General features: G+C 45.2%; 1 protein-coding gene across 4 annotated transcripts in view; it reads right to left on the minus strand.

The window, feature by feature from the left end:
• Positions 1–21599, minus strand: part of MYH10 (myosin heavy chain 10) — an 89214-nt gene that overhangs the window by 57690 nt on the left and 9925 nt on the right. For all 4 annotated transcript variants that reach the window (XM_042022092.1, XM_042022090.1, XM_042022091.1 and 1 more), the window contains exons 2-3: positions 19418–19574; positions 1012–1039 (exon numbers count right to left, since the gene is read on the minus strand). In XM_042022092.1, coding sequence (XP_041878026.1) covers positions 1012–1039; positions 19418–19574 — 185 coding nt within the window. The remainder of the gene's footprint in view (positions 1–1011; positions 1040–19417; positions 19575–21599) is intronic.

The raw sequence follows: 21599 nt of genomic DNA on the forward strand, positions 1-21599 counted from the left end.
TCTCCCCACTGAGCTATTCCAGGCAGCAGGATCCTCCCAACACAGTGGCACCCAGCAGAGGGGCACCCAAGCACTGTACCTGCCCCTCTCCCTCAGACACCTGAGCACGCTGTGTTCCACCCAGGCCTGGTCCCTGCAGGCAGCTCCAGGACAGAGCCAAGGTGTGGTTCCCAACACAGATGAACCATCCTGAGCCCCAGGCTGCTCCCAGCAGGGACAGTTTCCCTCCTGCACCTCACACCTTCAGGCTGGCACACGGAGGGCTGGCCCAGGGGACTGAACGTGAAAAGCACCATTCTGTGCAGGGCTGGGTTTGAGCCAGCCTCGCTCCCTGAGCACGCAGGGAATCCTTATCCCACCGGCTGCAACTCCCAGCGCCAGCACAGGAAGCTGCAGGAACACACAGTCCGTGGGGGAGAGGGAAGGAAGCTGGATCACCCCTTCCAGCTGCAGTCCAAGCACAGAGCAGCTCAGGAGGCTCACAAGCTGAAATCCTGCTTGTGTTCTGGCTTCCCAAGCACTGCAGTTCCAGATCCCAGGAAAACTCAGCTAAGAAGAAGTTTGCTCTTGCGGGGAAAAGGGAGTTCAGGTAAAAGGGAACCTTCGTGTCACCTTCCTCAGAGATCCCCCCTTGAGGCACACCCAAAGCTGAGCTGCTGCTCAGGGTCTCCAGAGCCACTTTTGGCTCTTGTCTCCCCCAGGCATTTCCCACTGAGCAGTTACAGCACAGCACTGCCGAGATGGGAACTTCTTAAAGCTTTTGGATCAGATGCACAACTCTTCACTGCCATTTTTAAATTACATTTCTTAAGCAGCACATGCCCAGAAAACGCAGTAATGTGAATTACAGTATTAAAAGACCATATCCCCATATTAAATATCACTTCATGCTACATCTTTTCCCGCTGCCTGTCAAGATTAAAGACCAAGATTTGACTCCCACAGCTGTACTAAAGCCCCCTCTCACAATACAGATCCCCAAAAGTGCCCAAATGAAAAGCAGTCACTCACGTGCAGAGAATTGATTGGTCCTCACGGTCTGCAAAACAAGAACAAACATGGTTACAGGGGTTTGTTTACACTGTTCTGTGATCTGCAATACGGTTTCTTTTAATTTAAAATTTTTAATATTCATTTTTTCTGTTTAAGAATTCTAAGGACACTCTGAAGTAATTTTAATAATATCCCTTTAATAATATCCCTTTAATAATATCCCCAGTTCACATGCACACACCCCTCAAACAACAGCTTAGAAGTTCCTAAAAGTTTTGCCATTTCAGATAATGAAGTCAAAATTCTGGTTCAATTTATTAATCAGCCACAGTAAGGTTTTTAAATATATTTTCAGCTAAAGTGGACTTACACTTCTTATTCTGTTCGCATAAAGAATTTAAAACTTTATGTGAGGAGAAAACAGTTTGAAGCACACAACCCTGACTACACACTTGGAAAGAGCACTGCCATCTCCTGCAAACAAGTGCTTTCCTCCACAGCTTTTTGTTTCCTTTTTTAAATGAACACACAGGCCTGAAGAGCTCCCACAATTCAGCTTATTCATGCAAGCCTTGTCCAAAGGACATCCAGGGAAATCCAAATGCTGCAGCACTGTGGCTCAGCACTTCTGTGCCACGCAGAGCTGTGCTCACGATCTTTGAGAAGAACTCCTGAAGGTCAGACACAGCCTGCAAGGGCTATTTCATCATGGCAAGAGCTCCACAGAATATATTTCAGCACCATATTAAAAATTATATCATCAAAACATCCAAATATACCTGCAGCAAGTAAAACATTTCAGTTCAAGTCTCTCAGAGCAGGCAGATGCTCCTCCTGCACGCTGCCACCGCAGGCTGAGGCACAGATGCCACCCCTGGCAAGTTTTAGACTACATTAACACCAACTATGACAAAAAATGGAGGTGCTTTCTGGCTGAAAAATGTTAAAAACATGCAGTCAGTTGTACTTTGAAGCCGTTGTTCAAAAATACTAAGAACTAGGAGTGATCCCCTGGCGTGCTGTGCAGAGCAGCTGCACTGGGCTGCGCTTTACCAGGGGCAGAACATGAATCCTGCAGCCTGTGACTGTGTCTTGCAAGCAGATGTGAGCTCCAAAAATCCCTCCTGAAGGGTAACAAACAGCAGAATGAGTGCAGGAAAACTGAAATATTAGTTTAGATTATTAAAAAGTGGGAAAGAAAAATTCTAAGAGTTGGTGACCCTCCTGACAATCCTGCAGGGATGCTCCCGGATCATTCCCTACAGCTGCATGAGGTGTAGCAACTCCTGCACAGACACACCAAAAAAAAGAAAGGAGAAGCCTGGGACTGCAAGAAATGAAAGGTGAGAGTGGGCAAAAGCAGTGGGAGTATGACAAGAGAAACATTAAGAAAACACTTGTTTATGTTCTTCTGGGTTTGCTATCTGGGAGTTGGTCTTGCAAGACCTACCAAAAATAAGTTTTTGGTGCCAGGAGCAGCTGCAGGGCAGGGCTGCAGCCGCAGCTGGGTGTCCTGCACAGACAGAGCAGTGCAGCTCTGTGACCCTGACCTGCTTAGGGGCAGCCAGCAGTGACTCATGCACTGAGCTCCGTACGCCAGCAAAAACTCAAGGTGACGCAGGACAGGACAAATCATCTGTTCTTTCAGAAGAAACAGCGGAATGAAAGCCAAGTCGGTACCATGAGTAGAGATGAAAGTCAGTATTTCTTAGCTTTAGTATTTACTGAGGCGTTTTTTTAAAGTGACAAGTTGATTTTTCCCTTTCTTACTTCCCGGGAATCACTTCACTCTAATTTTGTCACTGTAGCTAGGCCATTACCTCAAAAAACACAGTCTCCTCTAAACTAGAGCTCTTCAGTTTGGAACTTCAAAAAAACTTAACACAGCTAGCACTTGCCTTGAAGTTTAATTTATTTAAAGACAGTGTGTGTTTGTCAATGCTTTGGATCATGACATTTGTTACCTGTGCATTTACCAGGCAATGCTACTGTGCAACAACACACAAGGCACACTGCATAAATGAATTTTCTCACCCAATTAGTCCTAGAGACAATCTACAAGTCCAGAAAGTTGTATTTATTTGTCATTGCCAGAAGCTCCAGCAAGTGCAGCCAAGCTTTTTAATTTTCTCTGTCCAGGAGCCTGAATGGACACAGACCCTACAAAGTAAATTATCTGCACTCAAGTGCAGATCAACTCCAAATCCATTTCTCTGTGTCCATCTGGACTCTGAACCTCACAGACCATGAAAGTGGAAGTAAGACAACAGCAAGCTCCAGGTTTTGCCTTGTGATCCTTCCCTTATGCTGATGGCCAGTTCCAGCACCCAACACTGACCTGACAGTACCCAAACCTACACATGAAAGCTCGGGGTGATGCTTCACACAGTGTCCAATGCCAGGTACCTTCTGGCCTAAGGAAGAGCTGATCTCCCCAGACTCACTCTGAAAAAGCCTCTGACAAAATGACTAACGTGGAAGGGTTATTTGTGGCTGGTTTCTTCAGCTCTTCTCCTCCCCCAGAAAACACGATGAGTCTGCAGACTTGATTTCCGGGCTCCCCTCCTCAGGACTGTACCTACATTCCACTCAGCCTGCCTGGAAGGGCTGAGCCCATGTGTGGCTCTTGCCAGATTTGTTCTCTGGGGTGAGGCAGAAGCTCTGAACTCCTCTGAGCAGACTCCAGGGCTTGGCTGATCAGGGGTTAAAGCAACTCAGCTCACTCATCAAAGATGCTCAGTAAGTCAGTTCAGCTCAATCAGGTGAATATTAGCACGAGGATGAGGACATTTAAGAGGCAATGAAATAACACCAAGCTCTTAATTTAAGTAACATCACAAGACAACCCTTTGGTTTTAATCACAAACCAAAACAGGCAAGTCCCATTGGAATCTACCACTTATGCAGCTTGGATTTAAGTATCATCCAAGGTCTTCAAGCTACACTGAAGACCACAACATTCAAGTTGCACAGAAAAGATTTTATCCAATATCCCTAATTTGAAAATCAGAGTTAAAGTCATGCAGAGTCTAAGAATAAAAAAAAAAAATTATTTTCTGCTGATGAAGTAACACTTTCTATAGACTAGGATATCCTTTTGAATGGAAGAATCTGGAAGCACGAAGGCAATACAACCTGATACTCCAAAAACTTCCAGCTTTAGGCTGGAGCTCCCCCCCTGCTGTAATTCAACTTGAGCAGCTGTTGATGTCTCCTTTCCTCTGCCCAGTGTCCCATCCCATTCCCCCCTTGGAACCAGCAGCTGACTGGGCACATGCACAGTAGCTGATGGAACAGCAAAATTTAGTTTTCAACCAGATCAGCTCCCTGGTGGAGTTTGTAACAGAGCCAGACAAACCCTGGAATTAGCATATGGAAAATGAGAACCACCTCTTGTGCCAGCTTCTGAGGCTCTGGTCACCCTAAAGCCACTGTGAAAAGCACATTGCCCAGCCCAGGTGAGCTGCAGACTCTTCCCAGTGAATGTCTTTCACTCCTGCTCCTCTCACCTCCACCCACGGGCAGGATCTGAGCCCCAGGTGAGGAGCAGCAGCAGCCCCACAAAACCCCTCGTACTACAGGGACAAACCCTTGGAAGAGAGGCCAAGGAGAATTACCAGAACACAACACAGGAAGAATTACAGCTCTAAAAGTCATTTTTACCTACTCTGCTCTCCCCTCCCCAGAGGAATTAGCTCTGGGGACAGCAGCTGGCAGCTGCTCAAACAAACGTGGTGCTCAGCAGCAGAAGGGCTTTTAAAAATCCAGTCAGAATAGATCCTGATGTTATAATAAAATTCAGGAAGTTTTGGCTGTCAGAATACAAAATCATTTGAGGCTACAGCCCTTCATTCACCAAGCTATATCCTCCCAAAACAGCCTAGCCCTAACAAACCCCTGTTAACTCCAGGGGAAGGCTCCAGATGTACATTAAACATTTGTTGGGTAATTGGTTCAGGCAGCACGTTCTGAAAAGTTGTAGTTCCAACCTATAGACTCTGTCTAGAAAAGAATTACAGTATTTTAAAAGCAGCTTTTCTTAAAGGCATAACTTTGTTCTGCTCTGGTCACACTGTAGTCATTTATAAACTGATACAAGACAATCAAACAGAAAAGCAAAAATCTATCTTCAAGTTTCCCACTGAAACTCAAAGGCAGCAACATTTCAAGCACAGGAGCTTTCTCACAGAGCAGAGTTTACAAGCACACAGATACCCAGCCTCTACAACTGGCTTTGCTCCAATTACCCTTTACTATATTGATATTTTGAGTATTGCAAATGTCCAGATCTCTCTCACGATTTGACTGGGAATGAATGGAAGGAGCCATTTGGAGCTGTCCCTGAGTGACCTGCCCAACCAGAAAGGCATTTTTTGAATTAGCACTCATTGATAAATCTATGAAAACAATTCCACGTGTGCCTTGCCTGCTTTCAGCTTTAACCTCTCTCTGATTACAATTCTTATCAAACAGGAACTTCCATACAGACCCTGTCTCACAATCCCCTTATTTAAGGTAAGAACATGAAATAAGTGTGCCAAGGTGAAAAAGGTTCAATCCAGCAAAGCAGTGAAAATGGATGTGAGTTTTAACCTGCTTTCCCAACTCAGGCTGGGGAGAAAGCAAAGGGCTACCACACATCCAGCCAGCAGAAAACCATGGAGAGGAAAATGGTTCTTATTTGCAGGTACAGCAAGGGTTGTCCTTCCCCAAACCCAAGCACAAAACTCTTGTGGATCATTCATTCTGGCATAGCCTTTCCTTTTCCCTCTCCAGAGCAGTGATCAAATGCCAGCCCCATTTCTGCAACAGACATCAAAAAAAATCCCAGCTTTTTTGGGGGGGTGGAGGAGGCAAATTCTTTGATATTCTCAAACAGGAGACATCACTGGCTTTCTAAAAAGAGACCCCACGGAGGGGAACGGAGGGTGCTTGTTTATTTGTAGGTGGTATTTCATCCCCAGGTGCCACAGACCACAGCCCAGGAAAAGCTCCCTGGTGGATGGCCTTGTTTGTTGTGGATGCAGGCTCCAAGGATCTGTTGTATGTGTGCCCTCTGCTGTAAGTGAACAGGCTCAGATATCAATCTACCCAAGGTCATTTAAAAATTGCATTCCTGACAAGTTCTGTGAAAACGGGTCAGTGCCTGGGGGAGAGGGACCTTCCCAGCAGCACAGATTTTGCTGCTGCCAGAGCACTCACAGGACCAGGCCATGAACGCTTCACGGCAAGAAAAGCACGCAGGTGGTCCCACAACCTGCCACTCTTCGATTCCAAGCTTCCAATTATTTTCTTTTTCCTATTTTCCCACTGGGCTGATAAGCATGGGAAGAGATCTGCTTACAGAGATGAAGCATGTCTTTTTAATTTGTGTTTGTCTTTCAAATGTTGCCTGGTTACTCCCTAAACTATCATCAAACACTTAGCACTGCAAAGTGACTTGCAACAAACACCTCTACCCAGAGCCAGCAGGAAGAGTGACAGGCACAAGTTTGCTTGCTGGGCACCTACCAGGCCAAATGCACCCCGCCACACTTGTGGGCACCACGAGATTGCTGGCTATCCTACATTTCACCTCCATCTGCAGCTGTGCAATCATCTCCATGTGCAGCTCACTGCTCTCAGCGCTGCTCTGCAGCCTCCCACAGCCAGGGCAGTTTGCAGGAATAAATCAGCATTGTGCCCACTGTGACCCATCAAACGCTCCAGGGAACTTGGCAGGAAGCAGGACACTTGCTAACGATCCAAAGTTGACATTTCAAGTTTTAACACCTAAATTTCACCAAGTTAAAACTGTTTAAAGTTTTAAAGAAGCTGAACCTACACATGCCCGAAGTGTCTGACGTGACACATCCAGCAGTGCTACGGGAGCTGGACAGTATCACTGTCAGGTTACCCACTCAGGAGGTTTCAGGTGACTACAGGATGGAAACATCACAGGTATCTCCAAGAAAGGCGAGTAGGATCATTGCACTATCCTTCCAAAAGCTGAAAGGAACCTCTGGAAGTCAGAAATTCTCAAGGACACTTCAGGGGAAGCCACCTCTCGTGGTGCACCTTCAAACTGCATTTGTTTTTGTCTTCTTGCCTTGTCATCATCAGCTCATTCATATGTTGGTCAGGTTTTACATCCAACTCTTATTTCTTTCAAACTGCCAAGCAATGAACTTGCAGAAATTCTCATTCTTTGTCCCAAAAGGTGTAACATTAATTTATACCAGAGGAAAGATTAAATTCAGGTGCAGTCCACTCCTTGTGGGTATCCAGTGGTTTAAAGTCTTAGAATATTTATCAGCTTTGCTTCATCAGTGCTCAGACACTTTTGTCTCAGAACACTGAAAGCCCCCAGTACCGCTCAGACATCAGTCCATGGAGAATTACATCAACCCTCTTCCTGCAGCCCAGCTTCAAAGGCAAATCCAACAGAGCTGCTTTAAATCAATCAGCAGTTGGCAGCTCTGGGTGTTCACCTGGCATTTCCCACGCAGCCTGATACACGACAGACACAGCCAGCGTCTCCTGCATTTCCTCTGCCTGGCTGAGAACTGTCAGCTCGAGCTGCCACAAACCCTTTTAACAAAGCAGCATTTCACTCCTGCCTCTTGCTGCAGGAGATCCCCAACTCTGTAGTGAAGGGTCACTGAAACACCTCTCCACTGTGGGGTGGGGCATTGGTGTAAACACTAGGTGTTCCTGCTATTTGTTGAGTTAAAATAACAAAAGATTTTATTAAAAAGGGGGAAAAAACATGTGGTTCTATCCTTTCCTCTGGAACATCTGAGATAAATCACAACAGCCACGCTCCAGGTTTGCTCCTGGCTGAGTCCATTACGTTAATAATTAGCAGTGATACATAGCAGAGGTCACTCGAAGCCCAGTCATGGCTTACCCTGCCACTTGTTACAGTGACCCACAGCACTGGATACAGGGAGTTTTTGCATGTCCGCAGCACACGAGGTGACCACGCTCATTATTCCCTCACCCAGCACAGCCCCAGCCTGGGAGGACTCAGCCAAGCTGTGAATTGAGACTATTTTAGAAATCACGAGCGAGGCATTTGCAACATTAGCTTGAAATTCCCCAAATTCCTGAGGAGAAAACTGTGACGTGCTCAGCCCTGCCAGCCAGGGCTGAGTCAGCACAAGAGGACAAAACAAACAGGACTATGTCCTGCCCACCACATGCTGCTGGGGGTAGCTTCCCTGCCACGTACCAGGGAGAACGGGAATTTTATTTCACTTTTTAGCCCTAATTAAGTTTGAAGAACCTTAACTCTGGTTTAGTTTTCACTATCAGTCTTTCACTCCCTTTATTAAATATCATTAAGAGAAGCTCTAGTAGATCTAATTTAGAATTTACAACAGAGCTGCTAAGTTTGTGAACAGCAGTTTATAGGTAACGTGCTGCCCCCGTACCAAATTCAAACAGATATGGGTTTATCTATCCAGCCTCTTCAAAGAGGGGACTGCTGTAATTTAGGAGATGAGCAGAGCACACAAGGCAGCTTCAGTTCGGAGAAAATCAGGGAAAACTCCCTGGGCTCCTGATCCCCACAGTGCCAAGCTCGGGGCCAGGCACAGCTGCTGGGCCCAGCTCGCTGCCCAGGCCAAGGGCTGGGTCACACAGGAGGGTTTCCTGCAGCTCAGCTGAAGGGCAGTGACAGCCCAGAGGGAAAGACTCCCCCGACTGCCCCGGCCACAGCTGCCAGGACTGATGCCCGTGGAGCTGCTGAGACACAGGAGCAGGTCTCTGCCCTCCTGACTTGTGCCTCCCAAGGAGCCCTCCCAGGAGAACTGAAAATCCACACAGGCCATCCCTACACTTACATTTCAGCTCTTATTTGCATTCTGCTTAGCAGTAACCTAAGATTAGTAGTAGCTGGCAAGCCACAGGCTGGACAAGGTTTATTTGGACTGCAGAGCACTCAGCATAGCAGTGGTTTCCATTCTCCATCAATCCTGCTTAAGTTGTTCTACTTCCCATGTAGGACAATTTTGTTTAGACAAAGATTACACTGTCAACTGAGACAATGATTCAAGGAGGCCCTTTAAGATCTGCCATGTAAGCTCACTCATTTAACTTTTGCTCTTCTCCTTTCCAAACAAACAATCTAGCACAAACCACTTAACAAAACGGGCTGGCAACTTTCACTCCAGTGACCTCTTTCCCAAGCTGTTTGATTATGCCTGAACTCCACGAGTTTGGGGAGAGAGCAAGTGTGACAACAGTGACACAGCAGGGGCATGGTTTGGTGTTGTGTTCAGTCACACACAGGACACAGATCACCTCACACATCACCCCACCACAGCAAGGCCAGCCACGTGCAGGGACCCATTCCAGCGCCTCGGCCTGGCTGCTGCTGGGCAGTGAGTTGTAAGGATTTTTCTGAAGGATATATCCTCAGTCCCACAGCCAGTCTTGTGACAAACATGGTTATGTGGAAATATTTTTGGTCACAGATTTGCTCCACAGACTCCTTACACCTCTGCTCTTCAGCACTGGAGTTACTATTTTTCCCAAGCGGTGAACACAAGAAATTCCAAAACACTTTTGCAAGAGAACATGCAAAAGCCACTGCTACATTCTCATGAGACGTTTCAGGAGACAAAAGCTCTGGAGTTTTCATCCCTTTACAGTCGAGCCCACCATGTAAGTGTGGAAAGGTACAGCACAACCCACTTCATGTGCTGTGTGTGTTCAAGCTGAACATTTGTCTGCAATTAAGATTTGGGGAGGGCAGGGTGGGTACCTCAAATCAAGTGAGACAGTTCAAACACTAAAATCCTTTCATCAAAAGACCCAAGTCAGTGGTATGTTCATTTTAAACACAAATTTGCTTTCAATTTGATTCTGCATAGGTTTTAAAGAAGTTCAACAAGTCAGAGGACAAACACCACACTCCCACCCTCTTGTGCCTGAATCACCACTGAGTTCACAATAAATTCCAGTTCAGCACAACAGTGTGCAATTGCACAATATAAATCCATCCATCAGCTTTTAAGACAAAGTCACAGATCTCTTCTCCTTTGGAGGAAAAGTGTCGACCTTCATTTCTGTAAGGTCAGAAGAGCTTTTACTCACATGAACTTGTGCACACACACAAGAATCTTCCTCTAAACATGAGCATCATATAATCCTGCTATTTACAGGGGGAAATCCTTAAAATCTCCTTCTCTCTCCCCCTTGAGCACACAGGCCTGACACAGACATTATTTCCTGGAAGTACAAGGCACTAACACCCATCCAGCAGTTTCACAGCAGATACGCTGGTAACTGAAGGGCTCCTTCCCTCATTAGGAGTCACTGGTTATCAAATGGCTGTGACTGCTGTTTTAACACTGTTTCCATCTAATAACCAAGTGTACATGACACTAAAAAGGGGGGTAATATCTGCCCGTTGAAGCAGGAGGGCAACAGGAGGAGCACCTCCCTACCAACAACTTCTCCTCATCCATTTTCAGCACCTAGTATCACCTTTCCTCCAGACTTAGTCCTTCTTTAGAAAAGTATGTGAAAAACAAGGGTACAGGAAAGAAGATAATCACTGCAAAAATTTTTGACCCAGTATTATGAACTCATTCCTGTACTAAAGGCAATAATAGTTCCTTGTGGTTTTGTGAAGAAAAATTTAACTTCGTCTTTTAAACCCCTTTCTTTTGAAATGCTGAATGTCACCACGAACAACTTCTGCTTTAAAAAGAGATACAATGCCATTTACCTCTTGTTGGCCTGTTGAACACTCCAGAGCAGTAGATGGAAAGCACCCAATACAGACTAATTAAGCTCCACGCACTCATCATAAACTCACAACTGTGCTGCAGTTTCCAGCGGTGCCATCAGGCTCTGCAGAGCCAGCTGCAGCAGATTCCTGCACTCCCACCTCTCCTGTCCATGGCCAGTGAGGCAAACAGGAACCCATCCCAATCCCAACCCTCCAGCACGAGGAACACCCACGGCCACTTAACCCCCCTGCCCTTCCACGTGCAGGCTCCAAACTAAACTCACTGACAGGGCAAGGCAGACCTGGAATCAGGATGTTGGTCTGACAGCAGGCACTGTAAGGATTGAAAATAGGAGGTAAGGATGATTCCCCATGAGACTTTCACAGCAAATTCTCCTGCAATTTCCTGATCCATGTACTCCTCACCCAGGCTTTAGGCACCCACTATATCCTGAGGCACAGACTATCACAGTTTAGCTCTGCTGTTAAAAAAAATTGCTTCTTTTTGCTGTTTTCAACATGTCATCTGCAAATTTCAAGTAGTGACTCTTTGTTCCTGCATAGGAAGAGATGGGTGGAGGAGGCTCACCATTCCCTCTCCCACTTCAGACTCAGACTTCTATTACATCTGACCTGAATTGTCATTTCCTTACTGAACAGTTTTGTTCATTCTGGTTGTTTTTTCAATGTCTCCTGCTCCATTTCCTCTTTGCCCAAAGCAGGGCAGGCCAGGACTGTACAAAGTGCAGATTAAATCACAGAATGGTTTGGGTTGGAAGGAACTTTAGAGATCCTCCAGTGCCACCCCTGCCATGGCAGGGACACCTCCCACTGTCCCAGGCTGCTCCCAGCCCCAATGTCCAACCTGGCCTTGGACACTGCCAGGGATCCAGGGGCAGTCACAGCTGCTCTGGGCACCCTGTGCCAGAGAACCACCCTCACAGAGAACAGTTTCTTCCTAATCTCCAATTTAAACTTCTGCTTTTTCCATTTAAATCCATTCCCCCATGCCCTGTCACCCTATTCCTTGTCCCAAGTCCCTCTCCAGCTCTCTTGGAGCCCTTTCAGGCCCTGCAAGGGGCTCTAAGGTCTCCCCAGAGCCTTCTCTTCTCCAGGCTGAATAACTCCAGTACTCAGAGCATCATCCTGGTGCCTCCTCTGGACTGGCTCTAGCAGCTCCACATCCTCCCTGTGCTGGACCCCTGAGCTGGAGGTAGCTCTGCAGCTGGGGTCTCATCTGTGTTTGTGCTTGGGGTGTACTGTAAGTCTATATACTATAAAAATATTATATTATTATAGATTGATTATATGTATTATGAAAACAGAAAGAAAATGTGTCAAGTGTGTGGTAAAAACGTTTCCTAGATTGATCCCTTTTCCACTTACTCCTCACGTTCTCTACCGGATTTGCATTTAGATGCATTTAGATTTCCACAGACCCTTCATCCCTTCAGCTCCTACATTACCGAGAGAATTCATCTTTCCCAAGATGTTTATGCACAACAAGCACAAACAGAGGAATGCAGGCTCCAGGGTTTGCAGCAGTAACTCCCAAACCATAAAAAGCACAAAACAATGGACAAGATTGACCAATCTTTAACCAGTTCTTTGCCTATATGAAGGCCTTTCCTCACACTGCAGTCACTTACAAGCCTCTGGTTAGGACTGTTACCAAACTCCTTCTGGAAAGCTGATCATGAGTATCGTGGTCTCCAGATTCCCAGATCTGAGCAGGACCCTCAGAGATGGCACCAGTAGCTCACATCTGGCTGCTCTGCTGCCAAATGTTTTATGCCAAATGTTTTTGTACAGCACAGTCCATCAGCTATTCCATCTCTGAGATTCTTGCAGTTTTTCTATTTTCAACATTTTTCTACTTACAAACCCTTCAGAGTGATTTCCTGGTATTTTCCTCAAATTTTCCACAAGAAAATCCCTGAGCAACTTCAGAGTAGACATATATAAAGAGGTAGACACCTATTTTTTCCTGCTTTCTCTTCTGCATTTTCCTTCTCCACACCATCTGATGGCTCTACCACCACACTGAGAAAGCCTTAGAACAGGATGAATTTGAATGCCCCAGGGTGATCAGAAAGCCATGAGCTTTTATTCACCTTGTTCTGTGAAACAGATGCACACCACCTTGCAACTCTGAATCCTTGAGGAAGGCTCACAAAGTCTGCCAGGAATTCCTGAGCAGCCAAGCACCTGAGAGCAGCAGGTCTGGACAAGTGAAAGGAGGCTGGAGATACACCAAGATATAAATTGATGGGACCCTGGGGTCAGAGCCAAGGAGAGCAGGACACCAGCAGCCCTCACTTCTCCCCTCTCGCTAAGGGACAAACACCACTCCGCTGCTTGTTGCTTCCTTGCCAGAGGATAACAAAGAAATTTAAGTCGAGAGGAAGGGGGAGGGAAAAGGAGCTGCTGCAAGTGCTGGCAGGAGCAGTTATGGCATAGCTGCACTCTTAGTTCAGCAGCCCAGAGGAATCCAGGCACGGCTGACAAAACCCAGCTTTGTGCACAGCACGCAGCACCCGGCAGGGCTCTCACGCTGCTCTCAAGATTAGAACACATTGAAGGTTTTGTTACATCAAGGCATTACTGCCTGTGCCTGTCATCTCGAGGCTTGAGCCAAGCAGAAGCAAATTATCCATTTCACAACCACGTAGAAATAAAAAGAGTTTAATTTAAACTAAAGCTTCAGTGCAGGAGCAGGTGCTGACTGAGTAGTCGCGCAAAATGATTCACCTCATGAATGATTTCCCAAGTTGGATGCACTTAAGTCTTGAATTCCTGTCTGTAGGCACAGTCACAATTCAATTATGAGGCCAGCTTGCATAGCAAGTTTTAAAATTAAAGTCATCTCTGGTTGCTCAGAATATCAACCAAAAAAGCCCATGGAAGTAGCTCATCTACTGCAGCATTTCACTTCAGCAGTGGGAAGAAAACCAAGGCACTGAAGAAAGTAAGAATTCCTTATGTAACAATTGTCACTCCTGTCTCATTTGTAAATACAAGAAAGTTACTGAAATTACATAAAAAAAAGATGTCAACTTCTAAGCAATTAAGCCTTAAGAGAGATTCGTTCACTTTCAATATCATCGTTCCTAATTAAGTGCCCAACCTTGAGGCTGAACAATGAAATCTTGACACAGAGAAGGACAAAGGTCAGTAAAGAACCAAAACTTTCCCAGCAATAACAAAAATGTCAAAAATGCAGGTTTAGAACTAGATTGTGTAAGTTCAACTGAGCTTGTTCAGTAAGTGCTTGTTACTGATGCCATCCACAGCTGGCCAAGCAAGGTGCAGTAATTCAAATCATGACAACTCCCAGCCCCTGAATCCCACAGGTTTAATATCAAGAGACAGAACACAAAAGTGAGGGGAAGGAGATGAAATATTGCAAAACAAGTTCAGCTGACAGAAGTATTTATCATTTTACTTCAAATTCAAAAATAATGAGGCAGGAGACTGTTTCAGCATGATGGATTTCAGTTTTTTCTACTTAATTTCTTGCTTCAAGAACCTCTTTCCCCGCACTCAGCCGTGAAGGCACTGCATGTGACACTCCTGGAAGTGTACAAGCAAGCTGGCTGTTAATGGTATTGTCACCTTAGTATTTCTATTCCACACCTGCCCGAGTGGACCAAGTGAAACCCCAGAATTCCCAGTGTAACAATAAAGGGACCTACAAATCCTTCACATGACATTTACCAAGCAGCCAGTTCTGCTGGGATCGTCATCCTGCACTTTGTAACTCGTTAAAAGGCCTCGGGGACCCTTTTGGGAAGCCAAGATGTAATGAAAATCCCAAGAACATTCATGGCACATTTATCAGGTTCCATCTGCTCCTCACAACAGAGAACACCAGCCGTCACTCCCAAGTTTTTCAGTCTCAGAGCAATTTTTCCCTCTTCCATTTGAAGATTTAATAAACCTTTAAAAGAAAAGAGTTGCCTTACTTTAGTTTCAATTCTTTTCTTCCATATCTGGGGGTGGATATGCCCCCAAGGGAGGACTTAAATCAAGATTAACTACAAATATAGATCAATAAGGTGTTTTTAAGAGAGAAGTATTGCACCTGTAGGCAGTTCTGGCTTCTCCAACACCAAGTGTTCCCGTCTTACGCTGTTTCCGATAAACCTTCTCTGCAACAGGATTAAAGGCAGGCCTAAAATATCAGTGCTAATTTGGTGCTCATCAAGATGTCCTCAGGGAAGCAGGATAAAAAGAAGAGACTAAGCATAATTATACAAGAGTAATATTAATAGGCAAGCTGGGCTTTAGCCACAAAAAGTCAACAAGTTCTCCTTAATATTTCTTCCAAAGCACTTGTATGTCACTGAATAAAGAGGCACAATAAGACAAAGCCATACTTCCTCTAGAAATCCAGTGGGAAAATTGGAAGGGAAGAGGGAAAAGAGAAAGTCAGCTGTGGAAAAAACACCAGTGAAAAATTTATGAGTGCTTCTTTTGCACAGTCAAGTCTCCCTTGCTGGTAAAATATTAGCCCTAGAAAATTCATTTTCTTAAAGAAAATCCTAGTCTGTGGCAAATGTTTATGGCCCATAACTTTAAGCAGGACTGAAAAACTCCAGCAAGGCTTGCAAATTGTATAACCAAACGGAATTAAGGTCAACACTGTCACAGGGATTAGGACACCAGTTCCTTATGATCGTGTCAAGTGTCCAGCAGTGCTCTGTGGGGCCAACAGCAGCCCTACCCCACTGCTGGGCTTTATTTCAGTCCATCAGCCCTGGGATATGGGTACTCCCTGCTTCACCTTCTCCTCAGGGAAATGAAGGGAAAGTGCAGGAGAAATCCACTAAACCACCTGTGAAGTAACACCCTACCACCACAGCACTTTGAAAAATAATTACTGGGGGAAAGAGAGGGGAAATCCAGTCTGGAAAGCTGAATTGCAGGTTATTATCTTCTGCGGTCAGGCACTGGGTAATGAGTCTTTTCCTGAAGAGAAATCCTGACTGGCATAACTAGAATGCAGCCCAAGCCTTGCTTGCCTTAAACAAGACTACCTTCAGCTCAATCTTTAATGCAACCATTGCAGCAAAGGCAGCACCCAGGAGATCCAGCACTGCCTGAGTTTTGCTTTTCCTTGCAGAACTGGCCCCAAATCCCTGTTGCCTCCCAGCTGCCCCACCACTGACCCCCTTCATCTGCAACACTCAGCCATGGAGAACAATTCTGCAGCTCCCTCTCCTGTGGCAGCTTCCAGAACTCATTCCAATACCACTCCCTCTCCAAACTGGGTTCTTGGATCTATTCTGTGTGTCAGAGCTCTTCCCCACCCCTCTGCCCTCTGTGTTTGGCAGGCACTGACCCACAACTCCAGTCCATTCTTCCCTTCCCAAAGGGCAGGGTGAGGGCTGACCTGGGCAGCCAGAGGGGCAGGAGGTCCCCCCAAACAGGAAATTCTTCAGGGGGCCAAGAACAGAGCAGGGTTTGATGGTTGGCAGGCAATGCTTCCACACAGACTTTTCCTACCACAGCACACACGGACAACTGCAGGGATCTGTTTGTATCCCCAGCTTAGGAAAATGTTCCAGCAATGTTTAAGACAAGGAATAACTATGGAGATGCACATGCACCAGTTCTGCTGACCAGAAAATCTTCTGCTTTCATAATCTAAATAGAAATCTCCATTTTCTTATTTAAGCACAAATATTAATTTAAACATACAAAACCTCAGAACAGCAGAAACTGGAAGCTGAGCTGTGACTGTCCATGCTCTGAATTAGAGGCATGAAAGCATTAAGAGAGTGAGTAACACTTTACTCACTGTGCCCAATTCTCAGCACAGAAAAATTGTGGTTTAAGGAATCAGGTTGCTCAGAGTCCCAGCTCAGGTCCAGGTATCCTGTTAATCACTGTAAACACAGCTCACAAACACCTGGAAATGAGTAGTTTGTGATTAGCTGCAAGGAAAATAAACATGATTATACTGTACAAAATACCACTGAACAGGCCAGGAAAATCCAGCCAACCACTTTCATTAATCTAAATTAGTGGCCAGGATATTTCTATTAGGGTAAGGTCATATTCTCCAAAGGAATTGCATTCCTATGGTTTCAGTTTCAGGTTTGAATCCTAATAATTAAACTTCAGACGTCAAATACTGGACACACAGCAGTCATTCATATCAAAAGAAACCTATGGATATGCTGTAACAGCAGTAGCATGACTTGCAATAATACTGGAAAAACTCCTCTCCCCAGCCCTCTCTTTGCCATCCCAGCTCTATCTCAGAGCAGCTACGTGCACAGACACAGACAGGAACTGCAGAACAACACTTTTGTAAGTACGTGTCAGTAACTTATCAGCAAAAGCATCCTGGCCAAGGATTCTGCTGCAAATAAGTGCTTGCAGAGACCTCTGATGATTAATCTGAAGCATTTTGATTAACCCAGCTAGTTCTTGGTTAGAGACATATTTCTACCAGCCAAAACTTTCTGACACATATTTTCTGTTTCGTTAAAAGCTGAGTGCCTGCTAAAACACAAGGCAGAGGTAGAAGATTAAAGACATTTTGCACAATGTGTTAAATACTTGATAGGGAAAACTCATCCTCACCAAATCCTGGGCACACTCAGTAGCTGACCTTGTGTCACCACTGATAACCAGAAAACAAATGGAATAATGTAATAATCTGCTACTGTTAAGACAAATAGCATTTGGTGCTCTAAGGACTACAAAACCTTGGTTGCTGTAATTGCAAGTTTTATTTTCAGGGAGACAAACTCAGTTCCCTGCAGGGTCTCTCTGCATCAGGGCCCACCCCGAGGCCCTGGAAGCACAGAAGGAGCAGGGTCAGTGCCAGAGCTCCCCACTCCACCTGGCACAAACACTCACTGCTCACCCTCACCCTGACCAGCACTAACGCCCATCCTGGAGTTTTCATTTATCCCTGCAATGCAGTTGTGCAGACAAACCATCAATGGGAAATTCATTAACTCCTGCAAATGCTTCCTAAAATAAACAACTCCCATACAGGTGAAGGGCACTAGAAACACAGATTTAGTTAACTTTACACAAGTTACTCCCTAAATAATGGATCCCACTGCATGGGTTTAATTTTTCTTATTCCAAGCTATGCCTTCGTTTGTTCAAATGAGAACTCAGACGATCAAAATCAAAAAGAAAGCAAGCACAGAGAGATCTGATACAAAATATAAACCCCCATGCATCAGAAGGAAAGAAAAGAGGACTGTAACCAAACACACACCACCACGTGCATTTTTTTTTTATTCCACCTTCCAAAACCAGTAACATTTGTCCATGTAGCAAGATCTCCAGAGATACAAATCAGTACCAGCAGGGTATGTGAGCAAATATATGGAGCACCCGGAGTGTGGCAACTACTGACATTGACTTACTTTATTAGAGGACATTTGTCTCAAGAACTTTTCAATGTATTCTTGAGACCATTTCAAGAGGTGCTTTCAGATTGGGAAGCCCTTAATCACAAACCACTTGAGACTGCTACAATAAACTCCTTAAAATAAATCTTAAGGTTTGCTCTGCTATTACTCCACATGGACTTATTAGGGGTCCTCTGATCTGAGCTGTTAAGAGGCTGCTGTTCTGGTCAAGCAGTCAGAGTTTCTTTCACAAATACACATGAAAACAGAGCCCCAAATATCCATTGGGAAGCAGAACAACTCTTGGTGGCCCCAATTTGCTGCTCTTCCCCCACCTGTCCCTGCATCACCCCACTCTGCTGGCACAGTTCTCCTGAGGTGAAAGGACACTCAGCAACCTGCAGTTGATTACTAAGCAGCCCTAAAGACAAAGTCACAACTGTAGAAACAAAGACTTGTGTGATGTATTTAAAGATATCAAATATCTAAAACAAAGTTAACATTTAAATGGTTGGTTAACCTGGTAGCAGGAACAGCTTTTCCTCAGTTTGTGTGAATTAGGTCAAACAGGTTTTCCCCTCCTTCCAGTCCATCCACAGCTACAGCACAACACACAGCAAGGTGTGCACACCACTTGTCTGGATGCAACATGCTGGTGTCCCCACATCTTTAACAGCCCCCTAAATACCAATCAGTATCAGATAGAATGAGCTGCGTTTCCAGACTATTGTGTCAGAAATGCAGCTGTGCAAGTTCAACAGCACGCGCTCATTTCAACCAAGTCAGATCACATCAGGTTCAGTTTTCGTGTTGGTCCAGCACAGCCTTAAAGCCAAAATTCAAACCATGAGCCCTCCATAAACTCACTCTATTCTACTACACACATACATCATCTAGGAGAAAAAAAAAAAGAAATTCCTCCAGGTTAAGTATTTCCCTGACCTCTTTTTGAACTGAAACACACCATTGTTCCATTGTCACCTCGGATTATTTGTCAGCTGCCAAAACACCATTTTTATAGCACTGCCTTTTCAATCACACTCTTTTTCACTGGCTTCATCCAGAGCCAGTGCACATCATCTTTTGACATGAAACTTAGCTCTTCTTTCTTTAGGAACGAAGTATTTCTGTCACAACTTCAGCGCACCAAAGGCCCAGCACAGCTGCGCCGGTGTCACTTTGCTGCTGCGCCTCAGCGAGTCACAAACACTGTTCTCTCCCCCCTCTTTAAAATTCTGATTCCATGCAGCTGAATAGGGAAACTCCAAGCTGCAGGTACATTAAGGAGTGGCCAGTTAAATCCCCAGGGACTGGTCCTTACCTTGCAGCATGCACCTGTAGGCAGACTCGGATATCGCGTAGATGTGCGGTGGCATCTCGTGGCGCTTCTTCCCTCTGTACATCTCAATGATGTTCTCTGAATAAATTGGGAGGTTCTTGTAAGGATTTATGACTACACAGAACAGCCCTGAATAGGTCTGGAAAAAGAAAAAATAACAAACACTTCTGTTAGTAAACAGTATTGAAATAGAGTCGTAAAGAACAGAAAGCCTTTTCACAGGTTCTGTAATATTTATCTTAAAACAAAATTGAGGTGCTTTTTGTAGAGCAACTCAAAGTACATGCTATATTCAAATTATTGGTTTCTAGTTCTCTTAAAAGGCTCTTTAATTACCTGCATAAAAAGTAATTTAAAGATAATAAGCGTAAGTAAATTTGAAGAGGAGTATCTGATCTCTTTCCCACAGACATTTAAATCTCTCTTCCGTTTGCCAAGTTCCAGCTTTATGGACACCTTTTGATGTTCAACTCCTTCAGTAAAATGTGCATTCCAAGATATTTTCATTTTAAAGGAACTGATAATATCCATTGCTCAAGTAAATAATCTGGGTAACGCCTATTTCAAACCCCCATTATTTCTGCTATCCTGTTATTTTCTCATATCTGTCCATCTTTCCTGCTCATCAGCCCTTCTCAATCCCAGAGAGGGGTCATTCCCTCCCTGGCACCTGGCCCTGCAGGTGTTTCACACTCTGCTTTCAGAACTGACCCATCACAGAAGTGACACCAAGAATATCAAGGAACCAGCACAAATTGTACATTGCTGATTTCACTGACTCTTACTGAGACATTTCTGCACAGCCAAAATGCCTCAAGTGTCACAGAATTGAGCCCACACTGAAGCAATGCCCACAGGGCTGCATTTCCCTGTGATCCAAGCACCACAGACTCCTCCAGTCAGCTCCACCTCTGCTCCACAGCAGCTATTCCTAAGGAAGTTAGCACAGGAACATCCATCCCTGGCAGAGGAAGGAGCACAGGCAGCCACGGACACTCAGCTGCGTGGGAGGCACAGACGAGCCTGGTCTGGCTCGGGATCAGAGGCTGAGCTCAGACAGACACTGCTCCCTGCACACACCAGAGCTCTCCCGGGGTGTTCCCTGATCCAAGGAATCTGGTTGGCTCTGGCCCTTTCAGCAGCAACCAGAACTGACTGCTTCTAAGAAAGCAGAATCTCTCCATTCACTGTTATCTCCTCACATGCTTGGACAGTGTGTTCTTTTTGGTCATTACTGAAATTCCCAGTTTACCAGCTCAGGAATGTGAGCAATAAAGACCAGGTTTGGTAGAAATGGGAGGTATCTTTCTGAAAGTCAGGAAAACCACATTTTTTACCTTTCAGGTTGAGAGGAGTAAAAGAATGGGGAGAATAAGCAGACAGCATTGACAGCTATTGAGAGCCCAGAGTACCGAGCAGGTCACTCAGCATCCTTAAAATATCTGTCCATTTTAAAAAGTATTTCTGCTACACTGGTATGTACACAGTAGCTGAAAGTCCCACTCTGCCTTTTTTTTCTTTTCTAAGTATAAAAGATTTTATCTGGAGGAAAAGGTGCCCCCTGTCCTTTCTACACCTCCACCAGCTTCTGGAAAGACAGGCAGAAGGTGTTCTCTGAACTGAGTCCAGAAGCACCATCAGCAAAGCAAAAGAACTTGGTTTCAAGCCAGATATCCTGACATAGGGACATCTTATGTCCTTGTAGGAAAATACCCCCTCTGCTTTGGTCAGATCTGCTGGATGATAACTGCAGGGCCTTACCACCTAAACAAGGTATTTCTTTCTCAAGAGAAAGGAAACAGATCTTATCAGGGCAACTGACCCAAGGGTAAAGAACAACTTATCAGTCATTAACTCAATATAACATGGGTCTGTTGGCAAGTGGGCAGTCCCTCCCCAGCCTCCTTTTCTACCACTGTCCCTCTTGCCAGGATCAGTGCTCTTGCCCTCACTTACTGACCCGGATACTCCTGCAGACAAATGTCAAACAGAATTGGTTGGAAATAGAAGCAGTTCCCTGCCCAAACTCATTCATGGTCACTGGTGATACTGGAAGGGAGGGAAGGCAGGACAGTTATTTCAACAGCTTGGTACAACCATCCAAGGAGCCAATTAACTGCTGAACAATGGACACCCATTCCCAGCCACCTTCCCTGTGCTCAGC

Source organism: Corvus kubaryi, unplaced genomic scaffold, assembly GCF_017639235.1.
Source record: "Corvus kubaryi isolate FWS band 111438036 unplaced genomic scaffold, C.kubaryi_AGA036_p1.0 37187, whole genome shotgun sequence".
Lineage (NCBI taxonomy): Eukaryota > Metazoa > Chordata > Aves > Passeriformes > Corvidae > Corvus > Corvus kubaryi.